Genomic DNA, 25665 nt, shown 5'->3' with positions numbered 1-25665 from the left:
CAACAGCACAATGGGCAGCCCTGTGGGCCAGCTTTCCCGTGGGCACAGGACAGGCCCTGGGATTCATTCCTGCTGCAGCTATCTTTGCAGTTTTGTTGTATGTCTAGCTATCAAAACAAACAGATGGGATTACATGGGTCTACAACACAGCCTCCCACCTCAGTGTGCAGAGTCTAAAGCAGTTACTCCGAGAAAGATAAAACCATGCAACTCGGATGGCAAGAGAGAGAGGCTTAACGCAGAAGGGGCTAAGCAACACAACTAGCGCCCTGTATCTATGCAGAGAAGCCACGTCCGGCCTGCAGGCCCTGAAGAAATCTGCTACTGCTTAATTATGCTGCTCCCTGAACAGCAGGTACAGCTCTCACTTAATGGATGTGAACACTTTAACTATGTCTTGTTGGCTGGAACGGCAGGTCTTCTTGCCTTCGCAGGCTCTGGAAAGCACAGAACAATTTTGCTAAGAACCACTGGGGTCACATAGCCAGGAAAAGCATAGAACATGCACAGAAGGGATCCACCTAAACAAAGATGGTTGGCACAAATTGGGTGGTCATCTCTATATCCCAGTCCCATGGAGATTTGAAAACAGTCCCAATTTCTGCACTCGTGGCACGTCTCCCCCCACCCAGCAACCAGCAGGCAGCAGCATGTGTTGTCAGGGCAATGACATCCTCCAGCATCCCAACCCATTCTTGACGGCTCCTTGGAAATGAAATCCATAGCTGCCAGTGATTTTCACTACAGCCAACACCATGACAGCTTTGGGCAAAGCATGGGCTCCCTGCCTTAAGCTCAGTACAGGCCGTAGCTCAGCAGTAGATACCTACTCAAGGAACAGCACTCGGGACTTGTTCCACATCGTATAGACAATACAAAGTGAAGGACATCACAACCAGCAAAGCACACAGATGGGATGCCCTTGTATTTCATCACAAGGATGTGGCTTTATTTAGATTTTATCGGGCCAAAATTAGCAAGGACTCTCTACCCCCTTACCTGGGAGCTCCTCCATGCTATTGACAGGGCTGAAGTAGTTCTTGAGTGCACTGTAGCTGTTCATAGCCACGCTGAGGTAGAACTCTGGCATGAAAGCAAAAAGCGAGCCTGTCCTGTCGCCATGCTCGATGGTGCGGATGCACACTCGCAGCAGCCAATAGATATCCTGCATCTTCTCCTGACCGGGAGAACACAGCAATCCCCAGTCAGTTCTGAGCAGCTTCTCTTTGGAAAAACACAACAGTCAGCACAATGCTCAGGCCTTACAAACATCTCCGTGTCTGAGGTGCTCCTCAGATGGCTGCTCTAAGTTCATTAACCAGATCTGTGTTGTTGGATCTTCTCATAGAGCCACAGAAGTGTCAGAGGAAGGAACAACCAGGGATCCCTACACCAACCTCAAACTCAGAGCACTGTTAGCACTAGTATGAGATCAGATCAGCAGTGGCTTTGTCTCACTGAGCATTGCAGCCCTCCAGGAACTGCTCATTGGTGGGGCCTATCTGACCACACAGGCCTGATGGCAAAAAAAGGCACACTGATTTTAATTCCACGTACAGTGGCTGAAGGAAGGCAGGCACTAGCATTCCCAGCATAAATCTGCTGGAACAAAAGCTCATCTTTTGTAGGAACTAACAAATGGGAACTGGCAGAAAGCTCACACCAGCTCAGATCCCTGCAATAGGCAGCCACTGCCTTTTAGATTCTGCGCCAGCCATTCAACCAGCTTTACCATCCTGAGGAATACTGGCTTCTTGCTTCTCTAGCAAAGCTCTGGGGGTCCTAGATCAAACCCAGGAAATTTAAGGGCATCTACGTAACTTTAAGCTATAAAAATCAGTACTAACAAAGACATAGGAAGAGGAAATGCTACTTCGTATCCTGTACTGCCAAGAAATACCATAAGCAATAGCGATTTGCATATAAACAGAGAGAAGAGAGTTACACTTCTAATTAAAAAAAAATAATCAGAAGATAAGTGATTTCATTTGCTTAGGGGCTTTTCTAAAGTATGCCACTACCATCTTTGGGAGACTTACATGGGTTTCTTCTGTAAATTACACTGAACTAGTATAAATCAATTAAATTGAATAAAAGACATCTTTATCTCAACACTGACACACACCTCAGCTCAACTGTTGCTTTCAGGATAAAGAACAATCGTGCAGACAACATTAAGGTAAAGAAAGCTGCATTTGATTTTATAAAGACTTGATAACCTAAAAACATCATCTTAGGTATTGCCAAGATAGAAGAATGCCTACGCCAAGAGGAGAGAGATACAATCACCCACAGTGTGACAGATAAATAGTGTCATAATAAATGAAGATGGTACTGTCTACTTTAAGAATGTTTTGGTCTCCCTTTTAGCTAACCTTGCGCCCCTCAGCTCAGAATAAACTAGTAACTAATTCCCCAAAGGAGCAGCCTCTCCCATGCTCGACACCTCAGCACAGAGCAGGACTTCACCTCTAGACGGAGAGCAGAATCAGTCTCTTTCTGTTCAAGAGCACCACTCACACGGATATGTCCCTCCGCAGCAGGCAGGTCCTGTGGAGGCTGGAGCCCTCTGGGGGCACGTCTCCACTGGGAAACGCCTGTGCCAGCTGTGAGGGGCAGCCCTCGAGGTACAGGCAGTACGGACAGGCTCCTCCATGCAGCCACACTCCTCTCCGGAGCAAGCTCACTCGGCTCCTGGCGCACATTTCACAACCCAACTAGTGACCTGCCTTCCCTGCAGACCAAGCAGGTCAAGGCAGAAGCACGAGCAGATGCTGCTGGTAAATCCAGAAGAGTGACAAACCCGCACTCCCGGTGGGAGGCAGGTACCCGCGTTTAACAGGACAATAGATCATCTAGAGACACGAACAATCATGGTGGTGACTGATATGCACACCAGTAACGCCCCCCAGCGTCTCAAGAGGAGTCCAGGAAGGAAGGTGTATTTTCTGGCAATCGTGGTCTATGCTAATGCAGCTGGAGAGCTCCTGCAGTGCCGCACTGTGTTGTGCGATCCTGCTCTGGGAGTGAAGGAGAGGACAAGTAAAGAGCTTGAGTCAGATCAGCCACTGCAGCTCTGCCAGCCATGTTCATAGGAGCCACTGTTCTTCCACTCCGTTTACATCCTGGGACACATGCTGCTACTACATATTGAGAGAAATGTGTCCTCTTCCCCAGCACAAAAAAACAACCAAAAAACGTACAAACACAGATGGGGCAAGGCAATGTGCAAGGGAAGACAGGAAGAGGAGATCTGCAGAGTGTAAGAGCACAAACTGCTCATGAGAAAACAGACCAGAGACTACACCAGAAGATGGTGAATGCAAGGAAGAAAGAACAACCTGTGCAAACAGTCACTGGGTTACTAAATGTACAAAGCACTCTCTCCCCATAGGAACCAAGTGAAGAAGGGGAGAACACCTGAGCAGAAAAACCTAACACTTGGATCCTGCAGATTGCAGGAAGAGCCTTAGTGAGAACTCCCTGTGATGCACAGCACAGCTCAGGGAAATGCTTCACAGCGGCCTCTGTCCTCTAGGCACTCCCCAGGAGCTGGACGGGGCATTTGACCTGAACCCTTCCGTCTGCAACAGAGACCTGACTTCCTGAGGGAAAGCCTACAGCACCACCCAAAGCTCAGAACAGATCGGGATGTGTCCTAACAAACACTTAAGGACCAAAGCTGGGACAGGAGGGGGTCCAGGCCTCGGAAGGAGGCTCTTCATGCACATGAAGGCAGAAACAAGCCCCACAGATCAGCATTGCTCCAGCACTCACAAAAACATCACGTGTGACACCACAGATACAGAGACACGCTCTCTCGGTATCTTCTGAGCTGCTCACGTTACACTCCTGCCCACCTTTGAATAGATGGTGACATTTATCCAAGCAAGGCGACGACTTAGGTGATTGAGTTTCTCAGAGAAGACCTTTTGGCTCTTCAGCAGCTCCTCATGGATGTCTCTCCTCTGAAAAAAGAGTACAGAAATGCAAGGGCAGATATCACTTCCACTTATCCTTTTTCAGAGCTGGACAAACAACACAAAAGCAAGTAACACCTTGGGGCTAGCTAGGGAGTATTAACAGGAAAGGAAGGGGTCAGCAGCCTTTCTGCAGAGGGAGTGGGAATCAGTGCTATAAAAAGCACTTACTGGCCTCAGTTGCAGCCCACAAGGCCTGATGCAGACACTGCTCCGGTGTGGAGAGTTGCTTTAGGGTCAACTGCTGTCAGAGATACTTTTTTAACGCATCATCAGATACATTCAGTCTCTGACAGCTGGAGCAGGACATAAGTGTCCCAAGTCCAGCACAGCAGGGCATTTCCTACTTTTTTTTTTTTTTCCTGAACCTTTCATTGTGCTTGTGAATGACAGATGTAAGGAATAGCCCCAGCAGCCCAAGCAAAAGTGGTGTGGCTGGAGGTTGGAGAGTCTCCTCTGAACAGGAAACCTTTCCAAACCACAAATCACAATCCTGGGGTACCCCCACATTCTCACCCCAGGAGACTGGCTCCAAGCTGCCTGCAGCACACAGAGGTTTGCAAGTTGCCGCAGACTGTCTGGGAGAAGCCGAAGCAATTACTTCAGTGCCTCTGTTCCTTGAGGCAGTGGTACAATGGGTTGGCACAGCATGAAATGTGGTTGCCAGCTCCAGGCGTGGGTTACTACCCCAACAAGACATTGCTCCAAGGCTGCAAATCAGGCACCGTGCTTCATGCTTTTTGCCAGGTACTGAGGAGCTACCAGAGAATGAAGCTAGGAGTCCAGAGACACTTACCCTCTTTGGGCAGCAGCTGATTTTTTCCTCTGTGTCTTTCAGTGCCATGGCATACTCATTCACATCATCTGACACACCAACCATCTGAAAAACAAGCAGATTCCAACAATAAATGAGGGTGTTTTTTCCCCTAGATACACAAGCATGCAATCAGATCCCTCGTGGCGGTCGGGAGGACACACAGTCACTAAGCAAGCAGAAAACAGAGAGTCAGTGTAGAAACAATGGAGGTTGGGAGAATGGATGCCTGCAATGCACGTGTCACTTACCTTCCCGAGCTGCTGGTGGACGCTGAGGTTGTACATCATCACTATTCCATCCAGGATTTCCAGGAGGGAGTTCTCTGTGATGGGCTGGTCTGGCTCCTCTGGGGGTCTCCCCAGTAAGAGACCCTCATTTCCATGGCTGCCTTCAACTGCAATCCGCCCCCAGGACAGGAGAGAAGTTCTCAGCAAGGCATTTTGGCACCTCAGCTTCTGCCTGCACCTCTCCCAAGTCAGTGGCCAAAGCTCTGCTGTTCATCTAAAACACATTCTTCCTTCCCATCCCGTGTGATTCACTAGTTGCACAAACACACCGTCCCCATCTCACTGCCTGCATCGGGCTGAGCTGGCAGACCTGCTCACAGACCCAGGCTGTGCTTCAGGGACCTGCCTGGTCCCACCCCAAAAACAACCGTGCTGCCTCCGCACTACATCCCTGCAACGTCTCGCTGCGCTTGCAGGAGCCAAGGCAGCATCTCTTTGCACAGAGTGACACCATCAACGGTGTCACGTGCAAGACAGCCAAGTAGCTGACTGCGGACTTGTGGGTCTCAGCATGCGCTGGAAACGGGAAGGAGCAATGCTGGAAGTAATTAGATTGCTTTATTCTTGAGAGTACTGGGAGCTGAAGATGCCCTTCTCCCAGGGACCAGCTGGGCCACGCTACCATGCAGCAATACTCACTGTCCTCCTCTGTACGCTGCTCCACACTCAGCGTGCGCACTTTGACCTTCTCAAGGGTGCCCAGCGGCCGCCGCGGGTTCATCAGGCTGACAGCCGCGGTGCTGAGGAAACGGTTGGCGCGGCCCAGGGTGGGCGAGCTGAGCCAGCCAGGTCTGGCAAGAGCTCCACCGATGGCCAAGGCGGCAGAGGGACGCTGAGACTGAGAAGAAATTAAGGGAGGAACAGTTCCGGCTGTTAGGCTGCTGACTACCCCCTTGTCCCTGCAAGGATTTCGGTACAGATGGACAGGGGCTACTGGAAAGGGAGGAGGTACTTCTCCCGCCGTGTCTGGGCCAGCAGTGGCCAGTTAGCAAACGTGTGTTCCTTCCTAAGGGCGCGTGCCAGGCACAATCAGCAGATCTGCACAGCAAGAAGCTGTGTCTACAGTTGCCTTGCACCCCTTCAAATGCAAGCGTCAAGAGCTGCCATTGAAGAGAGGGGGCACATTTGGGTCTGTGAGGAGTTAGAATGTGGAGAAGAGAAAATTTTGCTGCTCAGACTTGGTGCATCCAGGACCTTGCTGATCTACGACAGCTCCCGTGCATGCTTAGCTGTTAACCTGATTGCTCACGGGCTGCTTACAGTCCCAGCCCAGACACTGCTCCTCTCTAAAGCAAAGCTCTAATAGCTAGAGGCTAAGCTTGCTGCCCCAGCTCCAGGGGCCCCACTGATGAATCGCAGTACATGGCTCACCTGTGCTGCTGATGTTGCCGATTCCTCATCTTCATCAAGATCATCCATAGTCACTGACTGCAGTTCTGCAGGGTCAATCAAGACATTGGCTTTTGCAGCCAGGTCATCTGCACAAAGCACACCAGAGCAGCTGTGAATGCGCGAGTTACCTGTCACAGCCCTAGGCTCATCTTCTTTCCTGCTTCTCAGCAGCAGAGAAGCAGCCAGTGAAGCTGGACGCTGCATCAGAACAGGCTCTCCGTTCCCTTCATGTGGAATAGATCTGCCCTTGCTAACAGAACGAAGACCAAGCAGCTCACCTAGAATGCGTTTCTGTTCCTGTTCCTACCAGCAGCAAACAGAATAACTGAGGAACCAGGAGACAACTGCTGAGGACAAACTGGAGTAGCATAGGGAGGGAAACTCAGGGCCTGAGACCATTTGATAAGCCTCCAACTCTTCAACACTGCCCCATTTTATGTCCCCAGTTCACTAGGACTGCAGGTCCCCTATAGCCCAGAGGAAGGCTGCCCTGATGGAGAGGGACTCTTTATCACGGAGTGTATTGACAGGACAAGGAGTAATGGCTTTAAACTAAAAGGGTAGGTTTAGATTAGATATAGGGAAGAAATTCTTCACTCTGAGGGTGGTGAGGCACTGGAACAGGCTGCCCAGAGAAGTTGTGGATGCTCCATCCCTTGCAGTGCGCAAGGCCAGGCTGGATGGGGCTTTGGACAGCCTGGTCTAGTGGGAGGTGTCCCTGCCCATGGCTGAAGGGTTGCAATTAGATGATCTTTAAGGTCCCTTTCAACCCAAACCATTCTCTGATTCTATGATAGCTACGCTGTACAAAGCCTGAACACCGTGTCTTCTAGTCCACAGCCATGGGTTTAAAGCTGTCCAGGAAGGACACGGGGCTGCTACGTGTTGGAGTCTTACAGCGAGGAAAATGCAGACATTTTCACACCCAGCAGAGCCATGCCAATGGTCAGCGCTTTGACAGCTCCCAGCCCTTGGCTTGGTGCAGCAAGAGCACTACCCCAGCAGGTGTTCCCAGACTATCCCCCTTTCCTCCACCAGCCAAAGGCTGAAGCAAGATCCCCGAAGGACTGCTCGACTTGGACGCCCAGTCCTACCGCTGCAGGCCTCACATGCCACTACAGCTGCAGCAAGGGGCGCTGGAGCTGCTGACGTGCCAGGGCAAACTGTAGAGCTAACCGTGTTCTACAGGCAGCCTCCTTGGCTTTGCTCCTGGGCTTGCTGGGCAGGCTGGGGGTGCTCTGACACAGAGAGTGATACTGTGCTCAGCTGCTCTCCCTTATGCCCACCACACACCGTAAGTCTGGGGAAAGGAATAAAATCTCAGCAAGAGAAAATCAGAATATTAGATTAGAAAAAAGTTTCCAACTGAACATTCAGGCTAAGGCACGCACTTAGGAAAAGATGACAAATTAGTGCCCCAATCAGGGATGTAACGCTGTCAAGTTAAAGGACGCTCCACACCAGACAGATGCTGTCTTCTCTAGAGTAACTTGCATCTCATTAAAGCTCAGATCTTCTCTCCTTCCATCTAATCACAATTCATTATCCACAGCTCCCTCCCTGGGATGTCACTTGGGTGAACTTCAGCCAGGACCTGGGGTGCAGGTACTGGAAGCAAGAGCACTTACCTTTCAGAGTCTTCTTGAGATGAGACAGGAGACCTCCAAGTCGCTGAAGGTCAAAATAATCCACCTTCCCATTATAGAAAAGCTGGGGAGGGACATACGCCTCTAAAGCAGAGAAGGAGATTTGTTTGTCCCATCAGTCCCATGCACAGGACCCACACACACACCAGCACAAACAGGTAAGCCCTAAGACAGACCCCATGGCCCAGCCTGAAGCCACGCTGAGTGACAACTTGTGTTCTTATAAGAACACAAGCCATTGAGGCAGAGGCAACTTCCACCGTGAAGTAAGCACGAGATTTGCACAGAAACAAGAGCAAGTGATGGTCATTGACAACAAGGCTCCCAGCCACAGGCACTGGGGAAAATTGGATCCTTGGAAAACTCGGCAGCTTTCCACCTGGCTACTCCAGCTCAGACACTGAGTCCCACAGGGTACTGTAAGGCACTTATTGAAAGGATAAGCCAAAAGCAAGAAAAGGGACAGGCACAGCTGGGTTCAAGAGTGGAAAAGCAACTGGCATTGACTTGATTTCCCCATAATCCCACAGTCTCAGAACCAAGAAAATACACAAATATCTTGCCCTCTACTTGAACTATTGGACCACTGAGCTACCCTCCTACAGACCCATAATCAATACTGGATTCTGCTCCAGAGCATATAGGATCAACTAGCAAATATAGGTGATATTCTGCAATTCTCAAAGGAATTATCCAGAATTGGTCAAGGTATTATGTGGAATAGATCTGCATATAGGAGTTTCCAAGAATGACTAGGAAATACAGGCACAGGGTGATAGAAGGCACCAGTACCCATGAGAAACACAAAACTTTCAGCATCCTGGAGAGGCAAACCCTGGCCCAAACACAGAAGCATCCTCAAAGCTTCTCCACCAGACCTTACCATCACTGCTCAGTGCAGCAGGGGTCTTTGCCTTGTGGCCATCCCAGAAGAAACGCAGGGCAGCAATAAGCCGGTGCAGGAAGCACACCATGTACTCCGGCGGGCACAGCACAGTCAAGTTCTAGGACAACAATGAGAGTTCAGCCATTAGGGCTGGTGTGAAAGTGCATCTTAGTCCCAGTGGCCACATGGGACAGGCAGAAGAAACCTGTTCTCAGCCTTGCTCACGTGCACCAGTTTGCAAAGAGCACCTCTAGTTTCCAGCACTGGGATGGAGCCCAGCACTGATGGCAGGCAGCAGCTTCCACCTCTAAAGTCCTTGGCCCCAAAACAAGCTGGTCTGATAGAGGAGGATGTATACCACGTGCTCCACCACTAAAGGCGGGCTGCTCTTCAACACAGAGAGGCAGATGAAGAAAGGGTTGATTCCAAAGCTGCAGGCCGACAGCCTGACCCAGAGCTGGAAGGCCAGTCCTCATCCAGGCAGGGAAGAGGATGCTGAAGCCAGCAGACCAACTGTGGCAGAGCACACCACAGCTGCACTTGAGAGATTTTAGCAGGATATTCGACTCACACCCAAGGCTGCTCCCAAGGATCTCCTTCTGCCTGAATCACTACACAGGACTTGGTTAAGCTCCCTGGTTTCTAGCCTCAGATTTTCTCCCTCCTCCCCACACACTGCCGTATCTAGATCTCAATTGCTCATCTGCTGGAAGCAGCCCAGCCAAAAGGGTAAGAGCTCCCACCCTGGAGGTACCAGCTCTCAGAGTGAGGCTTGCAGTGAGGCTGGTCCTCCAACTTACCCCTCTGTTGCTAGCATTCTCCTGAAGAAACTTGCGGAATTTGTTTAGGAAGATGTATCTGGAGGCTTCCCCCTGGCAGGAGGAAAAGTAGATGGTGAACTCACATGGAAAGGCATTAATTGTCCACCTCTGCAATATGTTTGCCCCAAGTCATGCTTGCCCAGGGGTGCATTCAGGCTTTAGGCACTTAAAGCAGGGGGGCACCATATTTTTTTCCCTATTAATTAGGCAGACCCCCAGTGTAACCCTACATCAACACGCATCCAGAAACCCCACAAAAAGGTCTGGGCCTAGAGTGATGCCTGAGTACTGATGGGGCCTGAAGGTACTGAGAACAGAGCAGCTCCCAGTATCTGCCTGGGAGCTACACTCCGTAGCAGAAAGCAACTGACCCAGTCTCCACCAACGCTGGAGCACCCACGAGTATCTCACAGGCCGCTGCTACGCAGCGCTGAGTTTTCTGAGGCCTGTACTGGGATGCACTGATCACGGCCAACAGATACTCAGCTTTACCCAGATGAGCACTCTCCACCTGCTCCCTAGAGGCACGCACTCACATAGCTGATGTTTCATTTCTCTCTGGAATTAATATTAATTGTCAGAGTAGAATGAACTGCAGTCAGATTGTGACTGCTTAGTTCAAGAGAGACCCAAGGCTGGCCTAGATGCAGCTCATATAACCAGTTAACACTGGCATAGCATCTGATACCCCTTTAAACAGAGTCCAAAGTCTCAGTTTAAGCAATTCAGCCTGCCTTAATGGATCAGTTAGAGAATTACTTCTGAGGACCGAAGGTCTCAACGGATGCACTTCTGTACAGACATTGTGATGGGTTAGCCACCACACAACTCCCAGAACTGGTTCTGGTCCCAGAACTGGCACTCAAACTCTAACAGAAAGTGCAAAAATCTGTACCTTACAAGTCCTGGGATGTGGAGATACTGTAGCAAAAGATCCACAGAGTGCTTACCCCTCCTCTGTCTTTGTTGTTCAGCAGCAACTTCAGAATCTGAACCTGGAGACCTTCCACCACTAGAACAGGGACACAACAGTCTGCTGTCAGACAACAAAAACTGGAGAACTACCGCCCACCCATATTAACCCCAACTGCAGTACCCTGTCACCAGGAGAAAGGCCACCTCCCCAGCACAGGCCGCCCAGGAAGAACCAGCGTCAGCAGAATGTTAGTCCCATCACTGTGAGAATTTTCTCCTTCTCCACCTAGCAATAAATCCATCCCCATCTGATGGGGATGCCCCTAAAGGGGACAGCCACTAAAGGGGAGTTCTGGCTTGCTCACGTCCCCTGGTGGGATGCTGCAGCTCGTGGATTGGTCCCTCTGGCTGCACACAAGGTATGGGGTCTTGGCAGTTTCCATCTTTCCTCACAAACCTTCGATGCGTTTCTTGAGCCGCTGGCAGCCTCTTTCATATGCCCGCCGCCTCAGCCTTTCCTCAGCACTCTCCTCCTTCACCTCCTTACTCTCCTTGCCCTGGTTGGGGGACAGACCCTGATTAAGAAGAGAGCACTGCACGAGGAAAAGTGTCTTGTCAAAGGAGGAACAGAAGCTCACTGAGACAATGTACAAGTGTGTTACAGCACCTGGCACCATGCCTAAACAGGCCTTCCCTGGCCTTGTAATTAATAATGTCAGAAGATCTTATGAGGACACACAAGACAATCCGCAGTTCCTTAGACTCTATGAGGTTCCCTTCCAAATCTGTTGCCACAGAAAACTGTTCCCTTCCCTGTCCCAAGCAACGTACCCTAAACATCCCTGATAAGGGAATAATAAAGATGATAAGGCAATGTAGAGGCTACAACTCTCACACAGCTCTGAAGGGTCCACCAACGTTAACACAGTTGGAAACACGGGGCCAGCAAATGATGGGTACAGAGGGCCACCAAATTCCTTTCAGTCTCCTTAGAGAAAGATGTGCCTTACTCACCTCCTTGGTGAAGCGGTTTGGCCACCACGTGGTGGGAATGAGCTCTTGCAAACCAGCCTCCTCCACGCGAAGCGGGCTCTTGATGTAGAAGAACACAACCGAACGGAGCACATCAAAGCTGCAGCAACGTTAAAGCAAGCACAGCAGCTACATCAGAGAAGGGGCAGGGCGTGTTCCCTGAGCCGTAGTTAGAGACCCCTCTCCAACAACCACTCAAAGCTCCGCAAAATCCAGAGCCTCCTTCTCCTGGGAGAAGCCCCATGCAGTTATCACAGCGGTTGCCCAAATGCTACAACGACAGCTGGACTGCTCAGAAGTTTGTTTTGCTCTAGGGACACCAGAGAGGTTGGTCAAATAAAAATTAAGTCCTTTGTGTTAGTGATGTGGATGTGACCTTCCCTCGTGGCACTGTTTCCCCCTCCTCAAAGCAGAACTTTGCAGAAAATGGTGTCAGGCAGACAAAGAAGACCTGAGCAGTTAGAAATGAACTCCCAAAGATGGGGTGGCTTCTGCCTCCCAGGACCTGCAGATCCTTGCAGTCTCTTTGGCTGTGTTATCGAGGGCAGGGGGGATGAAGGCTAGAGGAGGCACAAAGGATACAGAACATTGCTGAGTAGATATTTTCTGGATTTCTCATGCTTCAAGACTGCAATGGTGAGACGGAGGTAGTGAATCTACGGAAACAGAAGAAGCGAAACTGACTCCATCTACAGAAGAGGACACAACTCTCGTAAGAGGTACAATGGGACAGAATTGTCATCTCTAAATCAAACAACTGCAGATTATCCAAAACATCAGGTACCCCTGGACAAGGGGACATAATAGAAGCTGGCTAGTCACAAATTCCTGGGGATCGAGAAGTACAACTTACTTGCAAACCCAGGTCTGGGATGATGGGAGAAAACCTGTAAGCCCGCAGCAGTGACATCAGTAGCTGCTTGAGGCACTCATGCACTTCATACTCCTGAGAAAATAACAAACACTTAGAACAGCAACAGCAAGGTGTCAGGAACAGCGATAGGTCTCAGAGTGTGGCTTTGGAAGGATGCAGCATTCACTTCTGCACTGAAAACGGAGGTGCTCGGAACCCACAGTGTCTGTTCACCTGACTCAGCTGGGGAGTCTGAGCAGTGGCTGGTGCCATCCCTTTGCTACAGGGAAAGAAGCAGCTGCACTAGTAAAGCCAACCCAGCAGACGTCTACAACAAGCCGAAGTCCCAGGTCCCATTTGGCTGGGGTAAGTCACCCATGCCCATGTCCCCCAAACCTACCCAACACACGGTGTTGGCAGAACCAACCCCGAAAGGAAAGACAAGTTACTCTTGTGTAAATGTGATGATGGAGAAGCTGTTCTTTTGAGCCCAACCGACAGCCAGCCCACAGGATAAGAGCTGTCTCTTCCACAAACTCAGCAGCCCCGCTGGGGCACTTGGCTTCATTTGGTGAGCCAGACAACCTCAGGGAAACGATGGTCTACTGCAAAAACAGGAATCTGATCACCAGTAAGGGAAAGGAGTTGATCACTACCAGTATTTTGGGGTGAAGTTTCCTATGCTCAGCACCTCCAGTGGCCTCCCTGGGGATGAACCAGTGCCCTAGCAACTCACCTCCATGAGAAGCCACATGAGATCCAGCAGCTGCTGAATAAGGGGATGGGCCTCCACTGCCCCTCCTCGCTCCAGGATGCTCAACAGGAAGGTCATGAGCACATCTTCCACCAGGTACACCTTGCACTGCAGACAGACAGGCAGGTCAACAGTCCTCCAGGGCAGAGTCATTTCCCAGCAAAGGCCAAGGCCCAATTCACCTCCCCTTGCAAGCACAAAACCAGGTACCTACAGAAACTTGCATTGAGCAGTCAAAACTCACCATGAGAGGGGAGAAATAATTGAAGATGTGGGCTAATGTGATCAACACTGTGGGTTCTCCCTGCAATTGCCACATGGATGTGTCCTTCTCCACCAGCTTCCCCTCCTGCAATGCCAAACCCAGAAAAACACACAGCTTGGAGCTAGCCCAGTCCACCCTGCACCAACGACTGAATGAACTGGGGGCCCGGAGTAGCCACTGTTTGCTACCCCACGCCTCATTGAGCTAGAAAGCTTGAATGTGGCAAATCAGGGTGGCAAGACATCCAGGACCATGCCTCTGGAGAGGTGTAGTTCAGATCAGACATCATTTATTATCAGTAACGTGCATGCAGCCTGACAATCTCTTTTTCCAGAACATGGTTTGAGTGCGTGTGACTACTTGTAAATGGGAATCCCTGCAGGAGACCTCAACTAGTAAGCCAGGCCTCCAAGCAAGCTGAGATCAGAGCAGAGGGCATTCCCTGTCCTTTGTGCAGAAACAGATCATCTCTCACCCTAGAGGAAAAAAATGTTTTCTAGTGAACACTGGTATAGCCAAAACAGTTCTCAAGGCAGACCTGCCTTGAGAACTTGACTGCATCATGGCACCAGGACATCAGGAAAACGTTTGGGATATGAACAAGTTTCTTTCAAGGCTGCAATATCACATGCATCAGTTCTGACCCCAACAAACATCACCCCTTGGAAGAAAACTTCTTAGGACCGAGAACAAAGCCCAGTATGATTTAACTTTAGCCTCAGGGTGGAACTATTAGGAATCCCATTTTGCAAGTCCAGAGATGTGCATGCTCCACGCAAAAGCAAGCAGGTGTTTAGACTCATAGTGTGTGGAAACATCTGAGCTACCAGCAGGTACAAAGAAGTGGAGAATCATGTTTCCTGGCATGATGCCCCACAGACCTGCTCAGGAACCTCAGCCTACCGTCACATCGATCCCGATATGGATCACGTTCTTCAGGTAGCCTAAAAGCCTGCGAGCCTTCACGAGGTCTGAGACAGGAGGGTCTTGCAAGGGGTGGTAGCCTTCCACTGGATACGTAGGCAAGTGTTAAGGTGCAATCTGATCCTTTCAGGACTTCTTTTGTTTGTGCAAAGAAAATAGTCTCTCTATTTTACTTTATATCCATGCATGCCTAAGTCACAGTTCAAATCAAATAAATAGATGATAAGCCACAAGATCTTTTCCCCACTTTGCCCATACTGCAACCACCAAGGATTTCCCTAAATGCTCTGTCCTCATCAGAAAGACCACCAGGAGCCTCCATGACAGCTGTCAACAAGCACATCCAGGACTGCTCTGACAAGGGCTGCAGGTCTCAGCTTCTGCAGAGAGACAGCGGGCAATGCTCCTACCATGTCAGAGGTCCTGCATATCTGAGAGGTGGAACAGACCTGAAGCCAACAGGCTCAGAAGCACAAATGCACGAAGGTTTCCAGACCTGGAGAGTGAGACCTTTGCAGGAGCTGAGTGCCTGGGATCTGGCATCATGCAGCTGCAGCGTAAGCTACTGAGTGAGAGCTCAAAGCAAACCTCATTTCAGCAATTGCTGGCACCTGAAAAGGTGACTGCATGCCTTGCAGTTGTGCACCAACTGAGAGATGGCTGCTTCTCTCCTTGATTCTGCTCTGAGCAAAACTGCCAAGAAAAAGTGAACTGCACTCAGGTATGTATAGTCTATAGCCTCAAAGGATGGTCTCAGGACAGGTTCTTCTCCCTTTAGACCTCTTCCCACACCCAAAGGATATCGAAGTGGACGGCTCCCAAAGTTAAAAGCAACAGACTCTTTGAATGAGAGACTGATAGCAGGGAAGTATGCCATTCCAGCACCTCTTGTGATGTTATCAAAAGCAGTTCCCAGAGATATGCCATTCCTGAAAGAAGAAAAAACAACAAAACTTGAGTCACAGTAGGAGGTTTTTGTAGTCAGCTGGACAATCCAGGTATCTGCATTCCCCTCCCAGAGCCCTGCCAACATGGACACATCAGTCATTCATGGCTCCTCACTTGGCAGACATGCAAACCCCACAGTTTTGCTGAGCAAGTGCCCTGGGGAGCACAGCAGAATTCCCATTTTCATATAACAGCATGGGAAGGCGTTGGAGTCTGCACAGTACAAAAAGCCCCACTCAGCACCAAGGGCAACCAAAATCCTTACTAGATATCTGACCGGCAGGGCATATTAAAGGCAGGTGACATTTTTGGCCTCATTCATTTAATGCTGGTGGAAAGAAAAGGAGAATGGTCTCAATCTACTATTCCCGAAAGATGGCAGAAGCATCTGACAATTTTTATTTCCAGCTGACTTGCTGCAGGCTGTAGTTTAGGGCCAGGGAACAATTCTTCATAGAATCACAGAATAGTTTGGGTTGGAAGGGACCTTAAAGATCATCTAATTCCAACCCCTTCCACTAGAGCATAGGGACAGCTTCCACTAGACCAGTCTGCTCAAAGCCCAATCCAACCTGGCCTTGAACACTTCCAGGGATGGGGCATCCACAACGTCTCTGGGCAGCCTGTGCCAGGGCTTCACCACCCTCAGATTCTTATTCCAGTTGGCCGCTGCTCATTGTCTGTTGGAGATGGAAGCTGGAGATCTATCAGCCTTTTCACACCTCCCTGTGAGTCGAGGGCAGGCAAGGTCTACACTGGCCACAAAAGCAGTCAGTGGGGCTCAGCCAACTGTGGTATTAAGCATCACAACACTTGCCTTCCCTTCCAAAATCCTAGCAAACTTTATACAAACTTAGGAGCTGCTTGGGCACCTTCTTGCCACCTGCTCCCACCTGAACTTTGGAGACTCAAAAGTCCATTTAGATGGCTTCTGAACACAAAGCAGAGAAGCAGAGGCTGGAGCTACTGAGGAACTTAAAGGAGAGAGGGTAGAAAGAGGGCTCAGCAACCTGCTGAGCAGTGCCAAAGCATGTATACGACACACAGCCACCCGCAAAACAAGGAACGGAACAAAGATGCTTACAAGCAGAAAGCAATGGTGCCCTCATCAAGGTCTATCAGACAGCTGACGATGTCTCCTGCCGCCCAAGACTGCAGTAGAAGGAGAGGAAAAATGTTAGACATATATTCAGGGCATTCCCACACCAGAAGAAAGACTTTAACCCAACCAATCCCTTGTGATTCAGGGTTGCAGGAGAGACAGCTCCTTCTGACAGCAGCTCACGTGGCATTTTCAGACACTTCTGGAAGCTGCTCATAAGCCTCTGGCTGGGATCTTTTTTCCCCCTCCAGCACTAGGGATGTGCATGGGATCAGACTTATGCCAACACTGCTATCCTCTGATGGGCTACAAAGAACCAGAGCCTTCCAGACACACCAGCATCACTATGCTGGGAATCCAGTCTGCTGGGGCTGCTAAAAGAAAGCACCTATGTGGCACGCCCAGCACCTCTCAAGTACAAATCAATGCTGGCACACAGCCTCCCCAAGAGCACAATGAAGCAGGGAGCACAGCCCAAGGGCATTTCACAGAGCCCATAAGAATCCAGGGAGCAGAAGGAGATGTCTGCTTCTCTGCCTTCCTGGGAGGACAGTACTCACCTTGCCATAGTTGGTAGTGGTCACGTTCCATTTGCGCACCCTGTTGCCATCATATGCATATGAATCTGGTGTATCTCCAACTCCTTCCTGCACCAAAGGATAAAAGAGATTCAGACTAGACCAAGCAGAGAGGATCCCCTTCCTTCCAAGAGCAGCTTCAAGGGGGAGACTGGTAGACAGGGAGAGCAACTGACAGCACACATGCTCTGCCTGGGCAGAGTGAATCCAATGACCTGTGTGATCTTTGGTTCCGAAATATATAATACATGACTTTGGGGTCAGAAGAAGGGTACTGCTATATGACACTGCCAAAACAGCCCCTCAGGATGCCTGTCCCCTCCCCTCTCATGCAGCGTGGATTGGCAGGTTAGTGAAACTCCCCAGATGACACACCTTCCCAGCATCAAACATCCCACCCAGCGCCTGACAAGAGCTGGCCTGGGCCTGCCTCCCCTAGGCAAAAAAGACCTGTAGGATTGGCTGCCGCGGGTCTTCCCGAGAGACAGCAGCCAGCACTGCAGAGCCGCGCATGCTCTGGAGAACCTGCCAGCTGAACAGCAACACATCCACGCAGAGGCAACACACCCAGTGCACGAGCCTTTCGCTCTACACACCACTCAGGGAACAGAGACCAGAAGGAGAGTTGAGTAAAGATCTGTTAGTTAACCGCAGATTTGGCATTTCTAGTGTGTGTGGTGGGCATAAAAAGCCAGCAGGGCAGGAGCACAGCACCAGTGCAATGCTCCATGCCGACCTAAAATGTAGTGGAGTAACAGAGCAGACAGGTGCAGCAGTTACAGTACCTCCTGATTAAATCTGCAGTTGAGAGTACACCAGCCAATCTGCATGAGTCCCTGGGAAGAGATGAGCACCTCGTAAATCCATTTCCCTGAAAGAAAAAGATGACACACACAGTAAATCCATGCTGCTTGACTCATTGTTAGAGAAGCAGAACCTGATACTGCTCCCACAGAAGAGAATCTGGGCACTCAACGGATCTTTGCAACACCCCTGGCATTTCCCTCCCAATTCTTTACTTGGGTACCACGCAATCCTCCATCCTTCTGACTTCCTGGCAAAGCCAGTGGAAGAACTGGGGAAGACAGGGCTCAAGATCTAGAACAGCAACATATTCAAAATTTCCTGAGCTATCTAGTTGTGCAAGCCTCCACACACTCTTGCTGGGACCTTTCTCAAAGCATCACCCACTTATATCCTTACCTTTATACACACACGTCGTGGCCCTGATGGAGCCAAAGTTACTGTGGCCAATCACCTGGACCGACAAACAAAAGATATTTTAAAGTTAGGCAAAAAGGCCTGAAAACCAGAGCATGATGAACTAACTATTCATGGATCATAGTGTGGGGAAGAGACGTGACGTATTCCCCATCCCCGCAGCTGTACTTAGAGCCAACAGGCCCGAGGGAACCATCCCACATCCTCCCCACAGCTCATCTCTACTTGATAAACCCCAGGGACACATGCAGCATGGCAGCAGTACAAGGGACACATGGTTTCCAGTGAATTGTGACAGGCATACAAAGGTGACAATTATATAGGAAAGACATCTGAATCCTAGACAAACGGCAAGCGGAGACAAGGGCAGCCTCCTGGCTACACAGAACAAAGAGGGAACGAGCACAGGAGCAAGGGTTGTGTGTGCTCGGTGAAAGTACGAAAGGAGTGGAGAAATGATTGAAGTAGGAAAGGATTCAATTCCAGTGGATTCTTTCAGCTGATTTTCTGTACAAGGAACATCAGCTAAGGAAACAGAAGGGAGCTAATGGAAACAAAGGAGAAAGGAAGCAGCCAGTGCAGCAGCAAGGCCTGGCTTCAGCCTCAGCCTCTCACCACTGTTACAGAAGACTAGAAGGAAGGAAGGAAGAGGCACGCACTGGAGGGAGGGACAGGAAAGCTGGCTGCTGTCACCAACTCTGCTTAGCCAAGCTCTTCAGTGAGCCCTTGGGCCAGCATAACACTTCCCCTTCCCTGCAGCTCCACTCAGAGCTTGCTGTGACTTAGGGGTACTGCTAGACCTTTTCCCAGGAGAGCTCATTTATTTCCTCTAGGATCCCTCAGCCTTCTGGGTAGACTCCATTTAAAAACATACTGTACAGCCAGTGACAGCGATCTGCCATGAAGAACAAACTGAGTGCTTTTAGTCTCACAAGCCCATTTCCTGCTGCAGCCAGCATCACACTCACCCCAAGTAAGTCATCATCAACCAGCAGGAGCCCCTCAAAACCGCTCGTGTGGTCCAACACTACAGTAGAGGGACCAAGCCGGCCCTCTGCTCCCTGATCTGAAAGAAGAGTTGCAGAAAACCTGTTAGGTTTTAGCAGCACACCTGATGAGTGCCACCTGCTAGACTACAATAACACTTCAATTCTGCTGCAGCAGCGGAAGACTCAAACAGCATTATCCACGTTAGACCATGAGAACTTCAGGAAAGAAGACACCCGTGATTTAAAAAGAAGCTTGCACAGCAACGCTCAAGGTCTGAGCTCTACAGCAGTCAGGTGACACGTGAGACCTTCCACGTCACCTGAAAATTTTACTTTGGCAGAGTTCAAAGGCCAAACTAAAGTCTGAGCCAAATGTTTGGCCAACACATCACGTAACTGAAGCCAGGCAGGATTTAAAGGGACAATAAATTAGAGCACAGGAGGGCAGAAAAACGCTTACAGAGGGAACTGTTTTGCATGATACAACTTGTTCTCCCAATTAAGCAGCACAAGCAGAAGCACAAATTGCACAGACACGTTGTGTCTCCTACCTCGACTGTCTTCAGAGCCATTCTCCTCTGCTAGCAACCGGTCAAGGTGTTCCTGTAGGTTCTGGAACGTCAGGTGCTTTCTAGGGAATCAACACACACAGAAGCTCTTCAGAAAACTCTGCCCTCATGTTTTAAAGGCTTTCAGTCCAGACAGTGAACGAGGAAGTTCTGTTGATCTGTTTCTTGCCATGAATCTGAGGAATTTGCTGATCAGCATGTTGGTGCAATGAATGAACCAAGGACCAAACATAGCATGAACAAGCAAAGTAGTTAACAAAGGATCTTAAAGTCTTCAGTCCGCTCAAGAGTATCTTGCCAGCATGTATTATCAATGACTACAGACTGAGACTGCTGCAGTCAGCATCGTACAAATTCAGCCTGTCAGGATTAGTTCTTTTCCCAAGTACTTCCTAATACAAAACAAAAGAGAAGACTGTACCAGGGGATGAAGCAGTTCAAACAAAGGTCAGGCTAGCCCAGCACCTTCCCTCTGACAACAGCAGAAAACATGGTGTCTTCACACCTTTTGTACTGAATAGAAATCTCACACCCCCCCATTTCAGGCTACCACTTTAGGTACCTTCCTCACAGTAGCCTCCCCCAGTTCTCTCATTTCAAGTCTAGCTTACTTAGCAGTTCACCATACAGGAGCCATTCCAGACTTCTGGCTGTTGCTCTTACCCTTCCTCAAAACCTCTGCAGCTCCAAGATACCCTTTTGGAAGTAGTGAGACCAGAACCACGTGTTAACCAAAAAGAGCATGAAGCACTAGTTCGTTCAGTGACATAATAGTTTTCATTATCTTACATCCCTCTGTTAACAATCCCTTGCTTCCTATTTGCTTTTTCTGACTTTCTCCTTGTTTTATTCCCCACCCAGTCTCACACTCGTGCAGAAGTCAGCTAATGGCCCACTATTTTATGCACAAAGTTGGGGCTGTTCCCCTTTCAATACACCACTTCGCATTTCCCTAGAGCGAGTTTCAGTGATGACTTCACTATCCAGTCACTGTCACAACCACCCTATGTTTACATTGCTCTAAATAGCTTCGTAACAGCAGCAAACTTTGTCATTTCACGTTCTTTTCCTTTCCAAGACTCTCAAGGTTGCACAGAACAACATCAGTCGTACTGAAGGTCTTTTTGGGACCAACAGAATTTCCCTTTACTGTGAGAGTCACTGGTTATTCCTGTCCCTGTTCCCATTTCCAAAATCTTCTGTGGAACAACCTTCTCCCTTCCCTGGGACTAGGATTTAGGACCTCCCTAAGACTGCGGTAAGAGACATTTTGAAAAATCTGATGGATGTGAAAATGCACCGAAGTGGAAATGAAGAAGCAGCTTTGGTTGGCATGAGAGAGAGTGGCTTCAGCAAGGCAGATTAATCAGCAGCTAGCATGGAGAAGAAGATCTGGAGAGAGGCCAGAAGAGCATGAGACAGCTAGAGAGAGGTCTGCTATGAGCTCCACTGAGGAACAGAAGCGTCCAAAGACAACATATCATACCATAAAAGTTGCTCTCATGTGGCAAATGGTATTTTCAGGACCTATTTGACTGCTACTGGGCTTTCTACCAAATATCCAAGCCCAGGGAGAAGGGTGGAAAGGAGCTAAAAAACAGAGAGACCAGGCACACAAACTGCCAGTTCTAAGCTTTCAAGTCATTCATCACCAGGCAAAGGAATTAGAAGTACAGAAAACCAAAACGCCTGGGCAGATAGAATATTCCAAGGCACACTGACAGGAGAGCTTGTGGCAAAATAACATAACCCACTTTGCCTCCCCCCACAATAGCCTTAGCTCACTTAAGTGCATAGAGGGCCAAGAGCTATTTTTAGAAGCTCTGAGCTCACATCTGAGCTGGCATCACTAAATATAGCCCGTGGAATGTGAGCTCAGCCAGTCTGCAGCACCGCCAGCCGGCAGCAGCTACACACCTGCCTCACTCTGCAACACCTGTACCTGCCCTGAACCCCTCTCACTTGCCTCTGGCCAAAGAGCTAAATGCAAGGAAAGTGTTTCTCATCCAAAGCTACGAGCTGGTGGGCTACAAGGTGAAGGAGATCTGAAAACAAACAGAAGAAAACAGACACTGCATAGCAACTCTGTGTTTCCTTTCCTTTGGAGGCTCCTAATGGGGAAAGCACCAACGGTACCTCAGCCTGAGAAACATGCGGTCTCCCATCTATCAGTAACAGCTTTGCATTTAGTTTACAGGGCACTGACAACCTAGCTTGCATTACTGCACCTAAAACCTGTGCACGTTGCACTTTTTTACAACCAGAGGGAGAACAGGAAGGGTAAGGCGAATGCCTACTTGCCCACCTACTTCAGAAATACTGCCTAGTGATCTTGTATGTGGGGTTGTGTATGCAGAAATTTCTGAAGCGTTCTTCCTGTCAAGCCCTTCAGTTTAGAAAAGCCATTAAAGGACGAGAGCCAGGAGTCATTCCTGTACCACGGTGCTGACATGCTTTTAAGAAAGATCACTGCATGGCACTAAAAGATCTTTCCTTGCACTGCAGTATGGCTTTTCTGGGGACTGGTAGGGCATTGCTTGCCGTCTGGCGAATGAGAAGTCCAATACCTGTACGCAGCTGCAGGCTGGTTCCCATCAGCACTGGTAAAGACGCGATGCAGATAGTCATTCAGCAGCCTGCTGTTCACTATCCCTTATGAAAAAGGAGAGAAAAGTAAGCTTAAGGAGTCAGGAGGTGAACTCACACCATTCATTTCAAGCACAAGCAAAAAATTGATAACTACAAGAAAACAAGGTTGCAGATCGGCACGGGGGAAGACAGCTTCGAGAAGCCATTTACCTTCTCACTGTCTTCACTAACGGCCCTAGACACCAGCATTATGGAGCGCATCTCCGCAACAGGGGGCTCCTTCCAGTGTGAGCTGCTCTCCAATACAAGTGGGAGGCTGTACAGTCGTCCCCTCGCGTGAAACTACGTACTCAGGAACGCTGCTCTGCTACTTGCAGATAAAGTTACTTCAAAAGCTGGATGTGAGGACCCAATTTCATTTCCAAGGGAAATAAAAATAAAAATAATAATAATAATACCACCACTGCACTTCCTGATGTCCTGCTTGTACCTGGAACGTTCTCTGTAGCTACTACATCTCTTAACTGTGCTGGAGAAGATGCGGGGACAGAAAGGCTCGCAGACACAGCTCATCTAGGCTAACTCACAGCCTCCTTAAGGCTGTACGCCTCGCAGTAGCTTTCCTTGTGCAAAACAATCCCTGGTGCCCCACAAAGCAGCTTGCCTTAGCTGTGGGTGCCACGGAGCCCTCAAATACCAGCCTTGCGGTCTCACAAGCAGGATTGTGCTGGGTTGGCCGGTGCAAGAGCAAACGGACTCCCCAGCAGTATCATCATTTCCGAGGAAAGCATTAATCCGAGAACCCGAGAGGCCGTCTGCCCTGGAAGAGGAACTCCCGGAGTCCGATGGGACAAAGACAGGCAACGCCACGTCCTCCAGCACCACACGGCTGGAGAAAGGGCACCGCGACATGAGTTTCTGGCGGAGTCCTTCGTTCTGCAGGAAAGGCCCACCCAAGATCTCGCCTCGGCTCAGGGATTCGCTCGGTTTCTGCCCCACCACGCCTCTCTCAGCACGGCCACTGCCACTGGAGGCAGTCGATCTCAAGCGAGGCGAGGGGCGCTCACCCCGTTCCACAGAGGTCCTGCTTGTGCGAGGCGTGTACAGCCCGTACCTGCGACCTTGGACTTCTCCGGCTCAGTGCTCAGCCTGTAGTTCTTCCTTGAGAGAGGAGGCCCAGCACCTCGCGACGTCATTCTTCACAGGCACCGGTGCCAGAGCGGACGTAAGACAGGCAGACGCCCAGACCCAAACCTGCTGGGGAGGATGCTGCCGTTAAACTTCTCCCTTTCTTGCAGACTCACGAGCCTGGCCTGAACAACCCGGATAAGCCGAAGCCAAGTCCTTGCACTAACGGCAAGGCCATACAAGAGCCCAAAGCCAGCTGCCAGCCCTGCTCTCACCTGTCCCTCCTGTCCAATCACCCAACACCTTCCCAAGCAGACAGATCAGCCCCGCAGATCCAGCGTTAAGCCATGCTCCAGCCAGCCCCACCACACAGACCCCATGCCAGCGAAAGGCACGGGCAGAACTCAGAGCCCATTGCCACATGCCAGGACAACAAGAATACATTCAAGTTGCTGTTCTGCCCAGCTGACAATTATACCCCTCTCCTGTTTCTGATTACCCAGGTAGCTGACCGTCACTGGGAGGCACATTCACTAGGCAGCCATCTGACAAACCGCTTTGTGGCAAAAAGCAATGAAAGATACAAGGGGAGCAAACACTGTGGGAATCAAACGGTTGGTGCTCATCTCGTACTGCGCAGAAAATAAGGTGGGACGAGAAAAGTCAGGGAGCTTGCCAAGTGACTGGCCGAGTGGCCACATGGGTACCCGAGCTGCTGAAACGGCCTGAATGACCAGGCAAAGAGTGCAGCGCGAGCACACCAGAGCCCAGCACTGGACAAGATGCGCCAACGCTGGCACTGTGGCAGTACCACAGCTCTTTTCCCACTGGAGCAGACGCTGCTGCCAGCAGGTCTGAGAGAGGACAGAGCAGGGGACGCACAGCAGCCCCTGTGCCGCTCCGACCCGCGATTCAGCGCATAAACACAGCGCCGGCCCCAGCAAACCTGCCTGGCTCCGAGCGTGGCCAGGCACGAAACCGCCCGCTCTTGGCGACGGCGAGCGGCTCCCAGAGGAAGGGCAGAACGAGCAGCACGGGGAGGCCAGTTTTGAACCGAGGCGACGCAGGACAGGCAGGAAGGGCCAGCAAACGCAGCTCCGTCCCGCAGCTGCGCCCGGTACCTCCCTCTCCGGCCAGGGCGAGGGGATGGCGGCGGCGAGGAGGAGGCAGCCGGGCGCCCAAGGCCGCTGCCCTGCCCTGCGCTCACCGCAGGCGCTCGACCCGCCGCGGCACCCGCCGCCTGGCAGCATCCCCACGCCAGCTGCCCCCTGAGCCCCGCTGGCGCTGCCCGCGAGCAGGAGCGAGCCCCAGGCGCGCCCCCCGCAGCGGGAAGCTGCCCCGAAGCTGGGCGCGTGCCCCGACCACAGCGAGCCCCGAGCCCCGAGCACCCCTCAGCCTGCGCCGCCTCCCCCAGCCCGAGCCCCGAGCCCCCAGCTCCGTCCCCCTCCGGCGGGGCGCAGCCTCCACGCGCGTCGCGGGCCGGCGCCGCCCCGGTGGGGGCAGCTCCCGGGCACGGCCGGGCCCCTCCCGGGTACCGGGAGGAGGGGGCCCCGCGGCGGCCCAGGCCCAGGCCCGGCGTCCCCGCACTCACCGCCGGCCCGGCCGCGCCGCCGCCGCCGCGCTACGGCGAGCCGCGAGGGCCATGGCGGGCGGGCGGGCGGACGCGTTGCCGGGAGACGGGCGGAGGCGCCGGGCAGGGCCGCGGCCTGGGCCGGCTCCCCGGGGCTGCTCCGGGCCCCTCGGGGCCTCCCGGACCGGCAGGAGGGCGCCCGCAGCCCCGCGTCCCCGGGCCGTCGAAGCCTGAGCGCGGGGCGACGGGAGGGTCCCACCTGGGGGCAGCCCGGTGGAAGCAGCGGGAATAGGCGAGAGGCTTTCTTTTGTAACCTTCGTTACGGATTGCCTCTGGTCACTGCTAATAAAGGTTATCCTTCCTAAGCGATATCAAGTTATTCCAAAATTACTAGCGGAA

General features: G+C 51.1%; 1 protein-coding gene across 3 annotated transcripts in view; it reads right to left on the bottom strand.

Annotated features, from left to right (window-relative positions):
* RNF123 (ring finger protein 123) overlaps positions 1-25364 on the bottom strand; it is a 50820-nt gene extending 25456 nt beyond the window's left edge. Inside the window, exons 1-27 of one of the 3 annotated variants that reach the window (XM_040569207.1) lie at positions 25288-25364; positions 23683-23822; positions 22547-22631; positions 19962-20041; positions 19390-19487; positions 18404-18458; positions 17986-18071; positions 17183-17269; positions 16605-16672; positions 15376-15501; positions 14552-14666; positions 13628-13732; positions 13366-13491; positions 12630-12722; positions 12359-12432; positions 11759-11876; positions 11202-11301; positions 10780-10841; positions 9809-9880; positions 9006-9126; positions 8105-8206; positions 6456-6562; positions 5724-5922; positions 5046-5191; positions 4777-4860; positions 3861-3968; positions 1000-1177 (exon numbers count right to left, since the gene is read on the bottom strand). In XM_040569207.1, coding sequence (XP_040425141.1) covers positions 1000-1177; positions 3861-3968; positions 4777-4860; positions 5046-5191; positions 5724-5922; positions 6456-6562; positions 8105-8206; positions 9006-9126; positions 9809-9880; positions 10780-10841; positions 11202-11301; positions 11759-11876; positions 12359-12432; positions 12630-12722; positions 13366-13491; positions 13628-13732; positions 14552-14666; positions 15376-15501; positions 16605-16672; positions 17183-17269; positions 17986-18071; positions 18404-18458; positions 19390-19487; positions 19962-20041; positions 22547-22631; positions 23683-23764 — 2677 coding nt within the window. In that variant the 5' untranslated portion in view covers positions 23765-23822; positions 25288-25364. Of the gene's footprint in view, positions 1-999; positions 1178-3860; positions 3969-4776; positions 4861-5045; positions 5192-5723; positions 5923-6455; positions 6563-8104; positions 8207-9005; positions 9127-9808; positions 9881-10779; positions 10842-11201; positions 11302-11758; positions 11877-12358; positions 12433-12629; positions 12723-13365; positions 13492-13627; positions 13733-14551; positions 14667-15375; positions 15502-16604; positions 16673-17182; positions 17270-17985; positions 18072-18403; positions 18459-19389; positions 19488-19961; positions 20042-22546; positions 22632-23682; positions 23823-24646; positions 25087-25287 lie in introns of those variants that run through there. The other 2 variants (XM_040569205.1, XM_040569206.1) reach the window with 2 other exon arrangements.
* Positions 25365-25665: the final 301 nt, after the last annotated feature.

This window comes from Cygnus olor, chromosome 10, assembly GCF_009769625.2.
Source record: "Cygnus olor isolate bCygOlo1 chromosome 10, bCygOlo1.pri.v2, whole genome shotgun sequence".
Classification (NCBI taxonomy): domain Eukaryota; kingdom Metazoa; phylum Chordata; class Aves; order Anseriformes; family Anatidae; genus Cygnus; species Cygnus olor.
The sequence above is the reverse complement of the archived record's forward strand: the minus strand, read 5'-3'. Positions and strand labels throughout refer to the sequence as shown.